The sequence below is a fragment of the Oncorhynchus keta genome, chromosome 20 (assembly GCF_023373465.1).
Source record: "Oncorhynchus keta strain PuntledgeMale-10-30-2019 chromosome 20, Oket_V2, whole genome shotgun sequence".
Lineage (NCBI taxonomy): Eukaryota > Metazoa > Chordata > Actinopteri > Salmoniformes > Salmonidae > Oncorhynchus > Oncorhynchus keta.
The window spans coordinates 22,955,509-22,973,540 of NC_068440.1; the positions used below are offsets into that span (position 1 = coordinate 22,955,509).

General features: G+C 44.7%; 1 protein-coding gene and 1 pseudogene across 1 annotated transcript; both read right to left on the minus strand.

The window, feature by feature from the left end:
* Positions 1 to 1,489: 1,489 nt before the first annotated feature.
* On the minus strand, positions 1,490 to 2,168 carry LOC118371862 (fer3-like protein). Its single transcript, XM_035757488.1, has one exon. It carries the CDS (start codon positions 2,166 to 2,168, stop codon positions 1,629 to 1,631), a length of 540 nt encoding a protein of 179 aa, XP_035613381.1. The 3' UTR covers positions 1,490 to 1,628.
* Positions 2,169 to 5,655: 3,487 nt separating this feature from the next.
* Positions 5,656 to 17,070, minus strand: LOC118371861 (DNA-directed RNA polymerase I subunit RPA43-like; annotated as a pseudogene).
* Between the last annotated feature and the right edge of the window lie 962 nt (positions 17,071 to 18,032).

The window sequence follows — 18,032 nt, forward strand, 5'->3', positions numbered from 1 at the left end:
GATTTGACCTTGTATTTTAGGTTATTGTCCTGCTGAAAGGTGAATTAATCTCCCAGTGTTTGTTGATAAGCAGACTGAAGTTTGCCTCCAGGAATTTGCCTGTGATTGGCTCTGTCCCATTTCTTTTTTATCCTGGAAAACTCCCCAGTCCTTAACGATTACAAGCATACCCATAACCTCTCTGGTCTTTGTGGTAGAATCTGTGTTTGAAATTCACTGCTCGACTGAGGGACCTTACAGATAATTGTATGTGTTTGGTAAAGAGATGAGGTAGTCATTTAAAAATCATGTTAAACACTCTTTTAGTCAATGCAACTTATTATGGGACTTCTTAAGCAAAGTGTTACTCCTGAACATATTTAGCCTTGCCATAAAAAGGGGTTGAATACTTATTGACTCAAGACATTTCAGCTTTTCATTTTTTATTAATTTGTAAACATTTTGAAAAAACATAATTCCATTTTGACATTATGGGGTATTGTGTGTAGACCAGGGACCAAAAAATCTAAATGTAATTCATTTTAAATTTACGCTGAATCACAATAAAATATGGAAAAAGACAAGGGATACTTTCTAAAGCGACTGTATTGGCCATTAGGTGGCGGACTCTCTCCTATAAAAGGAGGAGAGAGGGCTAAGTTGCTGACCCGGGCATTCCACACACACACACACACACACACACACACACACACCCACCCACAAACACAAACACAAACACACACAGTGGGTTCTGACGAGGTAACTTTTCCCTAAGTGGTAAATCCAGAGGAGGCTGGTGGGAGGATTATAGGAGAATGTGCTTATTGTAATGGCTGGAGTGGTATATATGGAACGGAGTCAAACATGTGGTTTCCATATGTTTGATGTGTTTGATACCATTCCATTAATTCCATGCCAGCCATTCTAATGAGCCCGTCCTCCTAAAGCTCCTCCCACCAGCCTCCTCTGGGTAAATCTCTCTAATCACCCTCCTATCCAACATTTTTATCTCTACCCTGAAATCCTCTCATACAATTAGCACCTCGATAGATACATAAACATGAGAAGGAAATCTGTCCCACTCTGGATCCCCTTATTATGCACAGACTAACCCCGTTGGGTTGGATCCTGTTGTTCCCTCCCCTAACCCACATATTTTTTTATAACATCAGTTAAGTTTTCTAATCTCTTTGATTCCCCATTATAATTTATAATTAAATCCATGAAAATCAACCCAGTTTTACCTATTAAAACAAAACAAGTGTTTTTTGTTGTTGCTCTGGTACACATCATTTCACTTGGGATAATGTTAATAACAAATTTCTACAACACTATAAAAACAGCATAAATAGCTACTTGATATTAAATGTATATATGTTAATTGACAACCATAGCCCTATTCTAAAACATTATATTCCATAAATAGATATGATATAATTAATGTAATCAAACTGAATATCTGATCAATTAACCAATTAATCAATCAATCTGGTTCTGATCACCCTGATAGATCAGGTCAGGTGTTCTCTGACAGGTCTGTCATGAAGGGGTTGTAAACGATGCCGAGGTGAAGCATCAATCAAACTAACCAGTCTGATTAATCGACCTGGCTCTGATAACCCTGATGGATCTATGTGATCCTGATCAGGTCAGATGTTCTCTAACAGGTCCGTCATGAATGAGATGTAAACGATGGCGAGGCGGAGCGTCTCGATGCGTGACAGCCTCTTCTCGTAAGCAAAGGTCGGCACTTTTCTCCGCAGCTCGTCAAATGCCTCGTTGAGACTGAACATCCTCTTCCTCTCCCGGACGTTCGCCGCCTGACGCTGGCCCACATTGATCACACGCCTCCGCTTCGACCGCCCGGTGTGTGTGTCTGAGGTGTGTGTGTGAGATGTGTGTGAGAAAGAGCCTGGGCTGTAATAGGTGTAGGCAGATGTGCTCCCTGTGGCCATCTCATGCAGGGGATGTCCGTGTCCGGTTTGTTCCCCCTCGCTTGTACCTGTTTCCCGGTGGCTCCCGTTAACATAGGAGAGGTTGTAGTACCGGCCCCGGTAGCCAGTGACTGGGAGAAAGCTGTCCATGAGCTGTTTTGAACCCGAAGTGGACTTTGGGTGAATCTCCATGAGGTTTATATCACTGACAAAGTCATACAGTGCCGAGTCCCCAAGACGGCCCTGCCTCTCCATTTATAACACACACACACACACACACACACACACACACACACACACACACACACACACACACACACACACACACACACACACAGACACACACACACACACACACACACACACACACACACACACACACACACACACACACACACACACACACACACACACACACACACACACACACACACACACACACACACACACACACACACACACACACACACACACACACCTACTCACGACTCTTCAAGGCTTCAGCAGCCTCCCTGTCTGGAGGGAGAGTTCATTTAATGAATATATAGTCCTGTTACTTTAGGAACTCAGTCAAGCACAATAATCTATAATCTGAGCCGTGACTAGATTAGGGTCTGGCTCCATGAAGGTAAACGCTCCAACACCATTCACTTTAAGCCTGATGATAACCGGACACAGTTGCCTGCTTTGGTTGTGGTGGAAGACATCAATCCTCCTACCGTTATTCCAGATTTTCAAATCCTATGTAGGCAGGTGGGGTCAAAGGATCATGAGTTTAATTTAAAAAGTGTAGTAAAATCTTTTTGCCAAAATATTGGATGAAAGACACACCAATCTTGTTCAATGTTCTTGTTATGATTTTTGAATAGCTGTCCAGTCTCCACCTGAGATTTCTAAATCCTGTCAGGCTACGAATGGGTGCGTTCCGAGTTCCTCTTTGGCTCGAGTCCAACCGCCAAACCGTCATCTGTCCTGCTGTTTTAATAAATCCCTTCTCTCTTCTCCCCCAGCGCCACGCCTTTCATGTCCTTATACTTCTAAACGGAGTCCATTTCAGAAGTGAACTGTGAGCTGATCTCCATGTTAGTGAACTGAGCTGGAGAGGAGAGTTGTAGCCTCAGGTCGGGTCCACCATTTGATGTGTTGTTCGTCTGAACGCTTCAAGCATTAATGAGGTAGTGAAGAGGAGAGCCAGTTCAACCTGAGGGTCATTCAGTCCTGTTTGCTCTCCTCTCTCTCCTTCGCTTCATAGGCTAAATAATGACACTTCTACCACTTACACAGGCCAGAGAGGGAAAGAGACCAAATAGTACATTCCCAACTGTCGCTATCCTCCACAACGCTTTCTGTTGCAAATTAGTGTAAATAGCTGCTCGTTCCCATGGTAGGAGGACAGTGTCCACACACCAGTATGGGCCTGGATGGGAAGCCAGAGAAGAGGAGAGGAGGAGGGGAGGATAAGAGGTGGAGAGAAGGAGAGAATGAAAGGAAGAGAGGAGTGGAGGAAAGAAGGAGAGGAGGAAATAGGGAGAATAGACCAAAGGAGGAGAGGAGACCAGATGTTGAGAGGAGAGGCCAGAGTAAGACAGGAGAGGAGGAGAGAAGTACAGAAGGAGAGGAGAGAAAGAGAGAAGGCCAGGGTTTACCTAGGGGTCCTCAGGAATGGACCTTACTCACACTGGAACACTGTGGGAAATTTCATCATGACCTGGGGTACAAACTCACAACCCTCTTCACAAAACTCACAAGACTTCATTCTAAAGAAGCAACATCATCCATACCACAGTCCCAGAAAAGCCATACAGTCTGGGTCTGGGGGAGCAACATTACAACAGTGTGTGTGTGTGTGTGTGTGTGTGTGTGTGTGTGTGTGTGTGTGTGTGTGTGTGTGTGTGTGTGTGTGTGTGTGTGTGTGTGTGTGTGTGTGTGTGTGTGTGTGTGTGTGTGTGTGTGTGTGTGTGTGTGTGCAGTGGTGTAAAGTACTTAAGTAAAAATACTTGAAAGCACTAACCTCTACGGGATGGGAGTTCCCAAACCGGGATGGTTGTTGCTAATGTGCACTAATGTGAATAGACTGACATTGTGTACATCAGCCAACTTTCCAGGACATATGGGCAGAAAGCTTAAATTATTGTTAATCTAACTGCACTGTCTAATTAACATTAGTTTTTACAGTGAAATAATACCATGCTATTGTTTGAGGAGAGTGCACAACAACAAAACACTTTTATCACGGCAACTGGTTTGATACATTCACCTCTGAAGGTAATTAATGTGCTTATATTCAGGAATCTTGCTCTGATTTGTCATCCTGAGGGTCCCAGAAAGAAAATGTAGCACAGTTTTGTTTGATCAAATGTAGGAATGTCTCTGGCTCCACACCCACCCCGCCCGGCCATCTAGATGTGTGAAAGTTAGTGTATAAGCTAAGGATCCATCATGTATGACATTCCTGGGAGTGTGTAAACTTACATTTTTTATTACCATAGCATTTTTGTTTGTTCTCTATAGTTATGTACTTTTAAAAAATGTATCAATTGACCAATTCGGCACATTTGGGCAAACTCCTGGCAGACTTGATACAAAATATTGTGCAGTAATGTAATTCTTCGCTGGCTCAGTCTGTAACTTTGCACACATACACTGCTGCCATCTGGTGGCCAAAATCTAAATTACACCTAGACTCCTATCTGAAAGTATGGCATTTCTCTTGCATTTCAAAGAATATGGAAAAAATGTAAACACGTTTTTTTGTTTGTATGATCTTTTACCGGATCTAATGTGTTATATTCTCCTACATTCATTTCACATTTCACAAGTCTTTCCTTTCAAATGGTATCAAGAACATGGTATGATTGCTTCAGGTCCTGAGCTACAGGCAGTTAGATTTGTCATTTTAGGCGAAAATTGAAAAAAAGGGTACGATCTGTAAATTTGGGGGTATCTGTACTTTACTATTTATATTTTTGACTACTTTTACTTTTACTTCACTACATTCCTAAGAAAATAATGTACTTTTTACTCCATACATTTTCCCTGACACCCAGAAGTACCCATTACATTTTGAATGTTTGTCAGGCTAGTAAAATGGTCCAATTCACACACTTATCAAGATAACATCCCTGGTCATCCCTACTGCCATCCCTGGCTATCCATTTTTAAAAATGTAACTATAAAATTATGCCGTCTGGTTTGCTTAAAATAAGGAATTTGAAATTAAATATTAAATTACTTTTAATATTTAAGTATATTTGAGCAATTACATCTACTTTTTATACTTAAGTATCTTTAAAACCAAATACTTTTAGACTTTTACTCAAGTAGTATTTTACTGGGTGACTTTTACTTGAGTCATTTTCTATGAAGGTATCTTTACTTTTACTACAGTATGACATTTGGGTACTTTTTCCACCACTGTGTGTGTGTGTGTGTGTGTGTGTGTGTGTGTGTGTGTGTGTGTGTGTGTGTGTGGTCAGGTGAATGTATGTCAGCACTCAAAGTTTAGTGGTTCTCCTTAATCTCTAACCCCTTCCCCAAGACCTACCCCACACCTCTCTCTCACACACACACTCTGTCTCTCCCTCTCTGTTGTCCTGGTAGGAGGGTAAACGGTGACATTCCTTTGGTAGTCGTGGAAATGCTGTGAAAGCACAGCTGTACTAAGATATGAGGTAATCTCACCCTGGGGCTGCTGGGTAAATATTGGTCTTAAATAAGAAATAAAAACCCGAGGACACACACACACACAGATTTATATTTATCCACTTGCAAAGCACATTTTAACCTGACCATCAGTCTGTATCAGTCTCTCTCTGTTTATTATCTATGCATAGTCACTTTAACTCTACCTACATGTACATATTACCTCAATTACCTCGCACATTGACTCTGTATCGGTAGCTCCTGTATATAGCTACTGTTATTTTACTGCTGCTCTTTCATTATTTGTTATTTTTTAATAATCTATTTCTTACTTAACACTTATTTTTCTTAAAACTTGCCTTGTTGGTTAAGGGCTTGTAAGTAAGCATTTCACTGTAAGGTCTACCTGTTGTTTTCGGCGCATGTGACAAATACAATTAGACTTGATTTGATTTACTGACCCACAGATTGCTGAGCTGTTTAGACAGTGGTGATCTCTAACTAATGACTACAAACGGGTCTTTCCTACCAGTGTGTGTCTGTAGAACTGAGACAAAGATAGAGAGAGGGAGCAAATAGAGAGAGACAGAAAGATGGAGAAAGTGGCGGGAGGAAAAAGGAGACGGGGGAAGGGAAGGATGGTGAAGGATTTGAGACTGGGTGGGTGAGGGGGAGAGGAGAAATGATCTCCTCCTTCATCAGGAGATACAGAGCTATTTCTCTCTCTGCTGCTGTTGTCCCCACCACAACACACACAGCCTGAAACTGGAGACATAAAAAGCTGGCCTGTGAAGCATCATGTCAACACAGACAAAAAATGTATGCAGATTTTTTCTCTTCTGTTTTTCTCCACCTATATATTCTCTTCCTCTCTTTCTCTTCCGTTTTCCTCTCCTTCACATTGCTTTATATCCTGCTCCTGCAACCCCCCTGTCTTCAATAAAAGTCTTCAAAGAAAAAGAGAAGCCTCATTTTAGCAAAGTAAAGCCTTGCAGGGTCATCCAATGTGCTACATTCAGACTCAGCTGAGGTTGTCCTAATGTTGTCCTGAGGTTATCCTAACATTGTCCTGAGGTTGTCCTAAAATGATGTTAAGACACTGCCCAGACAAAGTTTGAGCTAGAAGTAAAATCAAGTCATTAAAGTTTATCTCAGCTGGTAATCACGACAATTTTAGATATAACATTGGATGATGGGTAAGGCATTGCCAGCTGTGAACTCTATAGCACGCATCAGACAACCACAGTGAATGTGACTGTACATTAAATGTTGCAATGGTAAAACGTTTGATATCATTTTCGCCTAACACAATCACTTTGCCTACTCTTAATTATTGCCCAATACACTATATATACAAAAGTATGTGGACACCCCTTCAAATGAGTGGATTTGGCAATTTCAGTCACACCCGTTGTTTACAGGTGTATAAAATCGAGCAAACAGACATGCAATCTCAATAGACAAACATTGGCAGTAGAAGGGCCTTACTGAAGAGCTCAGTGACTTTCAACATGGCACCAAATTTCTGCCCTGCTAGCGAAGTAGTAGGCCACACAAGCTCACAGAACAGGACCACCAAGTGCTGAGGCGCGTAGCACGTAACAATCTCCTGTCCTCTGTTGCAACACTTCCTACCGAGTTCCAAACTGCCTCACGTCATGGTTGTTTAAAGCAGAATTTTGACAATATTACCGTTTTATCAACACACTCGTCACTCCCGTTTAACAACTCTGGATCGTTTTGGCACAGTAGGCATCAAGTCACTTGCTGATAATCTTGCATACAATGTTTGAAAGGTCTGTCATTTTCATTGAACACAATCCAAGGTAACATAAGCTCTACATGCCTTCAGTAATTAAACACCGGAGTGATAGATGTGAAGAAGAGAAATGTGCAAATAGAGATACTAGCGGGGCTTTACCTAGCAAATACTTATAGATGACCTGGAGCCAGTGTGTTTTGCGACAAATATGAAGCGAGGGCCAGCCAACGAGAGCATACAGGTCACAGTGGTGGGTAGTAATGGGGCTTTGGTGACGAAACGGATGGCACTGTGATAGACTACATCCAATTGGCCGAGTAGAGTGTTGGAGGCTATTTTGTAAATTACATCGCCGAAGTCAAGGATCGGTAGGATAGTCAGTTTTACGAGGATATGTTTGGCAGCATGAGTGAAGGATGCTTTGTTGCGAAATTGGAAGCCGATTCTAGATTTAATTTTGGATTGGAGATGCTTAATATGAGTCTGGAAGGAGAGTTTACAGTCTAACCAGACACCTAGGCATTTGTCCACATATTCTAAGTCAGAACCGTCCAGAGGAGTGATGCTACACAGGCTACACATCGGTTGAAGAGCATGCATTTAGTTTAACTTGCATTTAAGAGCAGTTGGAGGCCACGGAAGGAGAGTTGTATGGCATTGAAGCTCGTCTGGAGGTTAGTTAACACAGTGTCCAAAGATGGGCCAAAAGTATACAGAATGGTGTCATCTGTGTAGAGATGGATCAGAGAATCACCAGCAGCAAGAGTGACATCATTGATGTTATACCCACAGCAACTAATTAAAACATTCCCAAACCAGAAACCGTGGATTGATGACAGCATTTGCGCGAAACTGAAAGCGCGAACCACTGCTTTTAACCAGGGCCCAGTCTGCTGTTCCCACATGCTTCAAGAGGGCCATCATTGTTCCTGTTCCCAAGAAAGCTAAGGTAACTGAGCTAAACGACTACTGTCATCATGAAGTGCTTTGAGAGACTAGTCAAGGACCATATCACCTCCACCCTACCTGACACCCTAGACCCACTCCAATTTGCTTACCGCCCCAATAGGTCCACAGACGACGCAATCGCAATCGCAACCACACTGCACACTGCCCTAACCCATCTGGACAAGAGGAATACCTATGTGTGAATGCTGTTCATTGACTGCAGCTCAGCATTTAACACCATAGTACCCTCCAAACTCGTCATCAAGCTCGAGACCCTGGGTCTCGACCCCGCTCTGTGCAACTGGGTACTGGACTTCCTGATGGGCCGCCCCCAGGTGGTGAGGGTAGGTAACAACATCTCCACCCCGCTGATCCTCAACACGGGGGCCCCACAAGGGTGCGTTCTGAGCCCTCTCCTGTACTCCCTGTTCACCCACGACTGCGTGGCCACGCACGCCTCCAAATCAATCATCAAGTTTGCGGACGACACAACAGTGGTAGGCTTGATTACCAACAATGACGAGACGGCCTACAGGGAGGAGGTGAGGGCCCTCGGAGTGTGGTGTCAGGAAAATAACCTCACACTCAACGTCAACAAAACTAAGGAGATGATTGTGGACTTCAGGAAACAGCAGAGGGAACACCCCCCTATCCACATCGATGGAACAGTAGTGGAGAGGGTAGTAAGTTTTAAGTTCCTCGGCATACACATCACAGACAAACTGAATTGGTCCACTCACACTGACAGCGTCGTGAAGAAGGCGCAGCAGCGCCTCTTCAACCTCAGGAGGCTGAAGAAATTTGGCTTGTCACCAAAAGCACTCACAAACTTCTACAGATGCACAATCGAGAGCATCCTGGCGGGCTGTATCACCGCCTGGTACGGCAACGGCTCCGCCCTCAACCGTAAGGCTCTCCAAAGGTCTGCACAACGCATCACCGGGGGCAAACTACCTGCCCTCCAGGACACCTACACCACCCGATGTTACAGGAAAGCCATAAAGATCATCAAGGACATCAACCACCCGAGCCACTGCCTGTTCACCCCGCTATCATCCAGAAGGCGAGGTCAGTACAGGTGCATCAAAGCTGGGACCGAGAGACTGAAAAACAGCTTCTATCTCAAGGCCATCAGACTGTTAAACAGCCACCACTAACATTGAGTGGCTGCTGCCAACACACTGTCATTGACACTGACCCAACTCCAGCCACTTTAATATCAAATCAAATCAAATGTATTTATATAGCCCTTCGTACATCAGCTGATATCTCAAAGTGCTGTACAGAAACCCAGCCTAAAACCCCAAACAGCAAGCAATGCAGGTGTAGAAGCACGGTGGCTAGGAAAAACTCCCTAGAAAGGCCAAAACCTAGGAAGAAACCTAGAGAGGAACCAGGCTATGTGGGGGGGCCAGTCCTCTTCTGGCTGTGCCGGGTGGAGATTATAACAGAACATGGCCAAGATGTTAAAATTTTCATAAATGACCAGCATGGTCGAATAATAACAAGGCAGAACAGTTGAAACTGGAGCAGCAGCATGGCCAGGTGGACTGGGGACAGCAAGGAGTCATCATGTCAGGTAGTCCTGGGGCACGGTCCTAGGGCTCAGGTCCTCCGAGAGAGAGAAAGAAAGAAAGAGAGAATTAGAGAGAGCATATGTGGGGTGGCCCATCCTCTTCTGGCTGGGCCGGGTGGAGATTATAACAGAACATGGCCAAGATGTTCAAGTGTTCATAAATGACCAGCATGGTCGAATAATAGTAAGGCAGAACAGTTGAAACTGGAGCAGCAGCATGGCCAGGTGGACTGGGGACAGCAAGGAGTCATCATGTCAGGTAGTCCTGGGGCATGGTCCTAGAGCTCAGGTCAGTTGAAACTGGAGCAGCAGCATTGTCAGGTGGACTGGGGACAGCAAGGAGTCATCATGTCAGGTAGTCCTGGGGCATGGTCCTAGGGCTCAGGTCCTCCGAGAGAGAGAAAGAAAGAAGGAGAGAATTAGAGAACGCAGACTTAGATTCACACAGGACACCGAATTAGGACAGGAGGGGTACTCCAGATATAACAAACTGACCCTAGCCCCCCGACACAAACTACTGCAGCATAAATACTGGAGGCTGAGACAGGAGGGGACAGGAGACACTGTGGCCCCATCCGAGGACACCCCCGGACAGGGCCAAACAGGAAGGATATAACCCCACCCACTTTGCCAAAGCACAGCCCCCACACCACAATAATAGGAATTGATGGGAAATTATGTAAATATATCACTAGCCACTTTAAACAATGCTACCTTATATAATGTTACTTACCCTACATTATTCATCTCATATGCATACGTATATACTGTACTCTATATCATCGACTGCATCCTTATGTAATACATGTATCACTAGCCACTTTAACTATGCCACTTTGTTTACATACTCATCTCATATGTATATACTGTACTCGATACCATCTACTGTATCTTGCCTATGCTGCCCTGTACCATCACTCATTCATATATTCTTATGTACATATTCTTTATCCCCTTACACTGTGTATAAGACAGTAGTTTTGGAATTGTTAGTTAGATTACTTGTTGGTTATCACTGCATTGTCGGAACTAGAAGCACAAGCATTTCGCTACACTCGCATTAACATCTGCTAACCATGTGTATGTGACAAATAAAATTTGATTTGATTTGATTTGATCTACAAATACAACTGCTATCCTCTACCACACAAACTTGATGACACACAACACAGTCACTTCCAAATCTATCATTATTTAACTAATATAAACACTTTTCTCTGCTTTGCTAAAGCCTTCAATGTGGCACCTATACACACGTAGAAGGGCTGGATTCTAGCAACATGTTTCCCTCTCTCTGAGACTGTGAAGAAAACGGCATAACGCAACAAACAACATGTCCAAAATGGCATTCTACATAGTGCACTACTTTTGGCAAGGGCCAGGCCCTATAGAATAGCCCGATGTGGCCCTGGTCAAAATTAGTGCACTCCATAGGGAATTGGCCTCCATTTTAGATTGATGACTGACAAGTTTAAGACACTGGTTAAGACCTGTTGAACAACCCTACAGCATGTTGATGTGCTCTAGTGATAGCTAGAAGGGTAAAGCTGTAGTTCTAAAATAAATGACTTCTGCAGGTTTCTATAGGAAACAATGTTAACAGCTGTGAAAAGGATCCCCCCAACAACATGGGAGTCCTGGGGCTGTGATTAGCTAAACAAACAAAGTCACCGGGTCTACTTAAGGCATTTCATTATAGTCGGCATCACGGTCATCATCACCATCTTTTAATGTTCATTCAGTTTAACAAAATAATCTTGCTTCAGTCTTTTAGTCAGTATCACAGTCATATTTATTTTTCTTCTTCTTGGTTTTGGGTTTCAGAATCGCCATGGAGACAGGACACGATATCATCTCCCCGTTTTCTCTTCCTGTTTAACTTGTCACTAAGGTAACCGAGTTTATCCACTCCACTGCCCTCTCCTCGTCTTTCTGTCGCGTCACCTTCTTTTTTCCCTCCTCTCCTATATGTGGCCGTTAGTGCCGCTGTCCTTTGCTGTTCCAAACACAGTGCCTCCCTGCTGGTTGGATGTTGTTACTGCAGTCTCTTCCACTGTGTTTTCTTTCTCCTCCTCTTGAGTTTCCCAGTGGCGTCAAGGAAGTCCTGGCTTGGTTCTAGATCAGGTTCTAGAGCAGGTTCTGTGTCTGGTTCCTTCAGCTGCTCTGCAGGGTCGTTGGGATCAAAACTCTCTCATACTGCCATCAGCTCCTGAACCCTGAGAGTGAGGAAACACAACACACACACACCACACATTCAGAGCAGGCACACACACTTTAGTATGTATTTGCTATACAAAGCGATTTCTTGACTACTGATTCTGTGCAGGCCAGTCCAACAGCAATATAGTCCATCTCAGACACACACTCTCTAACCTACTGTTTCCTGTCCATTCGTCCTCTGATCAGCAGGACTCCGACTGTGTCGGAGTCCAGCTAACAGACCTCAAACTCCAGCTCCGCTCATATCCTGGGCCCTGCCTCCCTCCAGGTCTCCATGGTGACATGGGCCGGCTTCGGAATACTGTCGTTAAAAGAGCCGTGGATCAGACTCGTGACTCACACCAAGCTTATTTACTCTACCTTGGAGAGGAAAGGAAGGGGAGAGAGGGATAGGAGTAGGGAGAGGGGAGTAGGGATGGGAGAGGAGAGAGTTAGCTTCAACTAGACCTTTCCAAGCAGTGTTTCTGTCTCTATCCATATACAGTATGTTATCATTGTAACTAACTACAACATATCCACACTGAAGTCTTCTGTAAGTCACATCTGTTCTGTGTCGATCCGATGTCACACACACAGTTACAAAGCTCTCACCAGTAGTTTCTGTCCTCTCTGGGGGGGGAGTGACAAAGTTGGCTTGTATGTCGAGGTGAATGTATCCGTTATCGTCGTAGATGTCTCCATGCTGCCCCAGCACACGGACGTCATCATCTTGCTTGTTTGTAGGTGACTAAATACTTATTTTCCACCATAATTTGCAAATAAATTCATAAAAAATCCTATAATGTGATTTTCTGGATTTTTTTCTCATTTTGTCTGTCATAGTTGAAGTGTACCTATGATGAAAATTACAGGCCTCTCTCGTCTTTTTTAAGTGGGAGAACTTGCACAATCGGTGGCTGACTAAATACTTTTTTGCCCCACTGTATGAGATGAGTAATGTAGGGTATGTAAACAAAGCTGCATAATTTAAAGTGTCTAGTGATACATGTTTTACATAAAGATGCAGTAGATGATATAGAGTACAGTATATACATATACATATGAGATGAGTAATGTAGGGTATGTAAACATTATATTAAGTGGCATTGTTTAAAGTGGCTAGTGATACATTTTTTCCATCAATTTCTATTATTAAAGTGGCTGGAGTTGAGTCAGTATGTTGGCAGCAGCTTTGATGCACCTGTACTGACCTCGCCTTCTGGATGATAGCAGGGTGAACAGTCAGTGGCTTGGGTGGTTGTTGTCCTTGATGATCTTTTTGGCCTTCCTGTGACATCGGGTGGTGGAGATGTCCTGGAGGGTAGGTAGTTTGCCCCATGGAATCAATTCTGTTGACCTGTTTGTAAGGCAGAACACAGGATCCGCGTCGCGGAAAACATATTCTTGGTCGTACTGATGGTGAGTTGACGCTGATCTTATATTCAGTAGTTCTTCTCGACTGTATGTAATGAAACCTAAGATGACCTGGGGTACTAATGTAAGAAATAACACGTAAAAAACAAAAAACTGCATAGTTTCCTAGGAACGCGAGGCGAGGCGGCCATCTCTGTCGGCGCCGGAAGTGGGTGGTCATTGAGTGATGTACTGTATGTCCTCAAAGACACCTCCCCAAGTCACCTGAGTGGGTGTGTTGTTACATTGCTTACCAGGAAGTTATTATTATACAATCTGGACGGTTTATACAGGGAGGGGGAGTGCAGAGGCATTTCAAATATGTTGAGCCACAACCCTCCCCTCACTTCATGTGAGGAACAGAATGGAAAACAGAGCTGAATACACAGGTGAGAAATAGATAGCTAGGCCTACTGTTAGGTGTGTGTATATCTAATATGATTGATGATGTGCTTTTTTGTTAGGATAGAATAAGACTTAGGACCTGCAGTAGGGTTTGTCAGTTTATTTCGGTGCAGCAAAACTTAACAATACTTCCCTTTCTTGCAACAACCGAAACATTTCTCAAGATAAGTGTCTGTTAAATGACCAAAGTGTAATGTCTGAGGCATCAGGTGGGTGGAGTTTGCACATTTGAGACCATTCCATTGGTTCTTAAGTGAAATCTCTTGCGAGATGAGTGAAGCACATGATCTGTAGTCCTTACCTACTCTCCACTCAAGTAGTTTCCTCATTCATTGAACGGGTGTTTTCACTGCAGTCATAAGAATGGAATGTAGACAAACAGATGTCTTATGATGCTGTGCGTTTTCAAGAAAAAGAAGTTGAGGCAGAGAGAAAGAGGAAGTGTTATACTTTATGAAAGAAAGAGTTAGGCTAAAACAAAGAATGACTCTTCCTGGGGTGTAGCAACATTAAGGCAGTTATATACAAGTTCAAATATTACATCTCATTACATTTCATAACACTTTTCACAACACATTAAGTGTGTTCCCTCAGGCCACTACTCTACTACCACATATCTGCAATACAAAATCCATCTGCACGTGTGTGTGGAATGCGTGTCTTATCATGTGTGTCTGTGCCTGTGTGTGTGTATCTTCACAGTCCCCGCTGTTCCATATTTTTTACATCTGATTCTACTGCTTGCATCAGTTACCTGATGTGGAATAGATTTACATGTAGCCATGGCTCCATGTAGTACTGTGCCCCTCCCATAGTCTGTTCTGGACTTGAGGATTGTGAAGAGACCTTTGGTGGCATCAAATCAAAGCAAATGCTATTAGTCACATGCACCAAATACAGGTGTAGACCTTACAGTGAAATGCTTATTTACGAGCCCCTAACCAACAATGCAGTTTAAAAAAAATACAGATAAGAATAAGACAAAAGTAACAAGTAATTAAAGAGCAGCAGTAAAAGAACAATAGCGAGACTATATACAGGGGGTACCGGTACAGAGTCAATGTGGAGACTATATACAGGGGGTACCGGTACAGAGTCAATGTGGAGGCTATATACAGGGGGTACCGGTACAGAGTCAATGTGGAGGCTATATACAGGGGGGTACCGGTACAGAGTCAATGTGGAGGCTATATACAGGGGGTACCGGTACAGAGTCAATGTGGAGGCTATATACAGGGGGTACCGGTACAGAGTCAATGTGGAGGCTATATACAGGGGGTACCGATACAGAGTCAATGTGGAGGCTATATACAGGGGGTATCGATACAGAGTCAATATGGAGGCTATATACAGGGGGTACCGGTACAGAGTCAATGTGGAGGCTATATACAGGGGGTACCGGTACAGAGTCAATGTGGAGGCTATATACAGGGGGTACCGGTACAGAGTCAATGTGGAGGCTATATACAGGGGGTACCGATACAGAGTCAATGTGGAGGCTATATACAGGGGGTACCGGTACAGAGTCAATGTGGAGGCTATATACAGGGGGTACCGGTACAGAGTCAATGTGGAGGCTATATACAGGGGCTACCGGTACAGAGTCAATGTGGAGGCTATATACAGGGGCTACCGGTACAGAGTCAATGTGGAGGCTATATACAGGGGGTACCGATACAGAGTCAATGTGCGGGGGCACCGGTTAGTTGAGGTAGTATGTACGTAGTACATGTAGGTAGAGTTATTAAAGTGACTCAGCATGTCTTGTGGGGTATGCATGGGTGTCCAAGCTGTGTGCTAGTAATTTAAACAGACACCTCAGTGCATTCAGCATGTGTCACGAATATCACCGAAGTTGGCTCCCCTTCCTGTTTGGGTGGCGCTCGGCAGTCGTCGTCGCCGGTCTACTAGCTGCCACTGAAGGTGGCTCCCCTTCCTGTTCGGGTGGCGCTCGGCGGTCTACTAGCTGCCACTGAAGGTGGCTCCCCTTCCCGTTCGGGTGGCGCTCGGCGGTCGTTGTCGCCGGTCTACTAGCTGTCACTGAAGGTGGCTCCCCTTCCTGTTCGGGTGGCGCTCGGCGGTCGTCGTCGCCGGTCTACTAGCTGCCACTGAAGGTGGCTCCCCTTCCCGTTCGGGTGGCGCTCGGCGGTCGTCGTCACTGGTCTACTAGCTGCCACTGAAGGTGGCTCCCCTTCCCGTTCGGGTGGCGCTCGGCGGTCGTTGTCGCCGGTCTACTAGCTGTCACTGAAGGTGGCTCCCCTTCCTGTTCGGGTGGCGCTCGGCGGTCGTCGTCGCCGGTCTACTAGCTGCCACTGAAGGTGGCTCCCCTTCCCGTTCGGGTGGCGCTCGGCGGTCGTCGTCACTGGTCTACTAGCTGCCACTGAAAGTGGCTCCCCTTCCCGTTCGGGTGGCGCTCGGCGGTCGTCATCGCCGGTCTACTAGCTGTCACTGAAGGTGGCTCCCCTTCCTGTTCGGGTGGCGCTCGGCGGTCGTCGTCACCGGTCTACTAGCTGCCACTGAAGGTGGCTCCCCTTCCCATTCGGGTGGCGCTCGGTGGTCGTCGTCCCTCTTTGTGGCACCTGACCACACGACTGAACAGTAGTCCAAATGTGACAAAACTTGGGCCTGTAGGACCTGTCTTGCTGATAGTGCTGTTAAAAAATCAGAGCAACGCTTTATTATTGACAGACGTCTCCCCATCTTAGCTACTGTTGTATCAATATGTTTTGACCATGACAGTTTCCAATCCAAGGTTACTCCAAGCAGTTTAGTCACCTCAACTTGCTCAATTTCCACATGATTTATTACAAGATTTAATTGAGGTTTAGGGTTTGGACTAACTTATTCCTTGCCACCCATTCTGAAACTAACTACAGCTCTTTGTTAAGTGTTGCAGTGATTTCACTCGCTGTAGTAGCTGACGTGTACAGTACTGGTGTAATGGACCGTAGTTGATCTGTGATCGGTAAGGATCACCCCCCACGGTTCCGCACGCATGTAAACCGCGGATCAATTGCAAAGTTTAACCATCATAGTGTGAAATACAGTTTTACTGCCGCTGTTACTTTTTAAAGTAATAATTCCCTAAATCTCGATGCAGTGAAAAGATAAAGACAAGACAGATAGATGCGTGCTGTGTTCTACTCTGACACCTGAAGGTTGATTAGATTTTTTTTAAGCAGTTGCGTGTACTGTTCACGTGAACGGGGCATGTTGAATCCCAACGAATCAATCCTGGACGCTTGCGTTGCAAAGAAGAAAAAAGAGCAGTGACAGCCATGGCTAGCGGTGAAGCTGAAGAACTGGAAAAGCCTCTCGCTTCATTCAAGTCTCATGTATGGGAGCATTTTGGCTTCCCTGTCAAGTATGATGACGGAAGAAGGGTGGTGGACAACACCATTACGGTGTGTAGGCATTGTGCCACAAGAAAGCGGTATGATCATGGCCACACATTTAAAGTGTCATCAGCCTGGTGTGTCAGTGACGGGAGCCAACTCAGCCAAGAAACAACAACTTCTCACTGCGACATTTAAGCAGCCCTTTCCTGCAGAATCAGACCAGACTAATGCCATCACCAAATATATTGTGATGTTTATCGCTGCAGACATGAGTCCACATTATGTTGTGGAAAACAAAACTTAAAATACGGTGAAAGTGCTTGAGCCACGCTACGAAATCGACAAATTCTCTAAGGGATCCTCTGTTGCCCTCACCACAGATGGGTGTACCTCCAGGGCAATGGAAAGCTACTTGACTGTGACTGCTCACTACACCACAGAGGAGGGGGAGATGTGTGTTACAGACACACCCCCTCTATGAGAGTCACAAAGGCACAAATCTGGCGCAGGTACTGCTAGGAGCAGTAGCAGAGTGGAAGCAAGAGAAGCACAATAACAATATCCCAATCACCACAGATAATGCCAAGAACCAAGTAAATGCAGTGATAGAAGCTGGACTGGGGCCACAGATAGCTTGCTTTGCACATGTGATCAATTTAGCATCCTAAAGGGGAATCTCAGTGAACCAGATGGACCGCCTCCTTGGGAGGATCAGGAAGGTGGTTTCCTTTTTCCACCAAAGCCCAACAGCCACTCATGTGCTTAAGACCAAGCAAGAACTGCTACAGCTACCGACCCACAAGCTCATACACCATGTCACAACAAGATGGAACTCC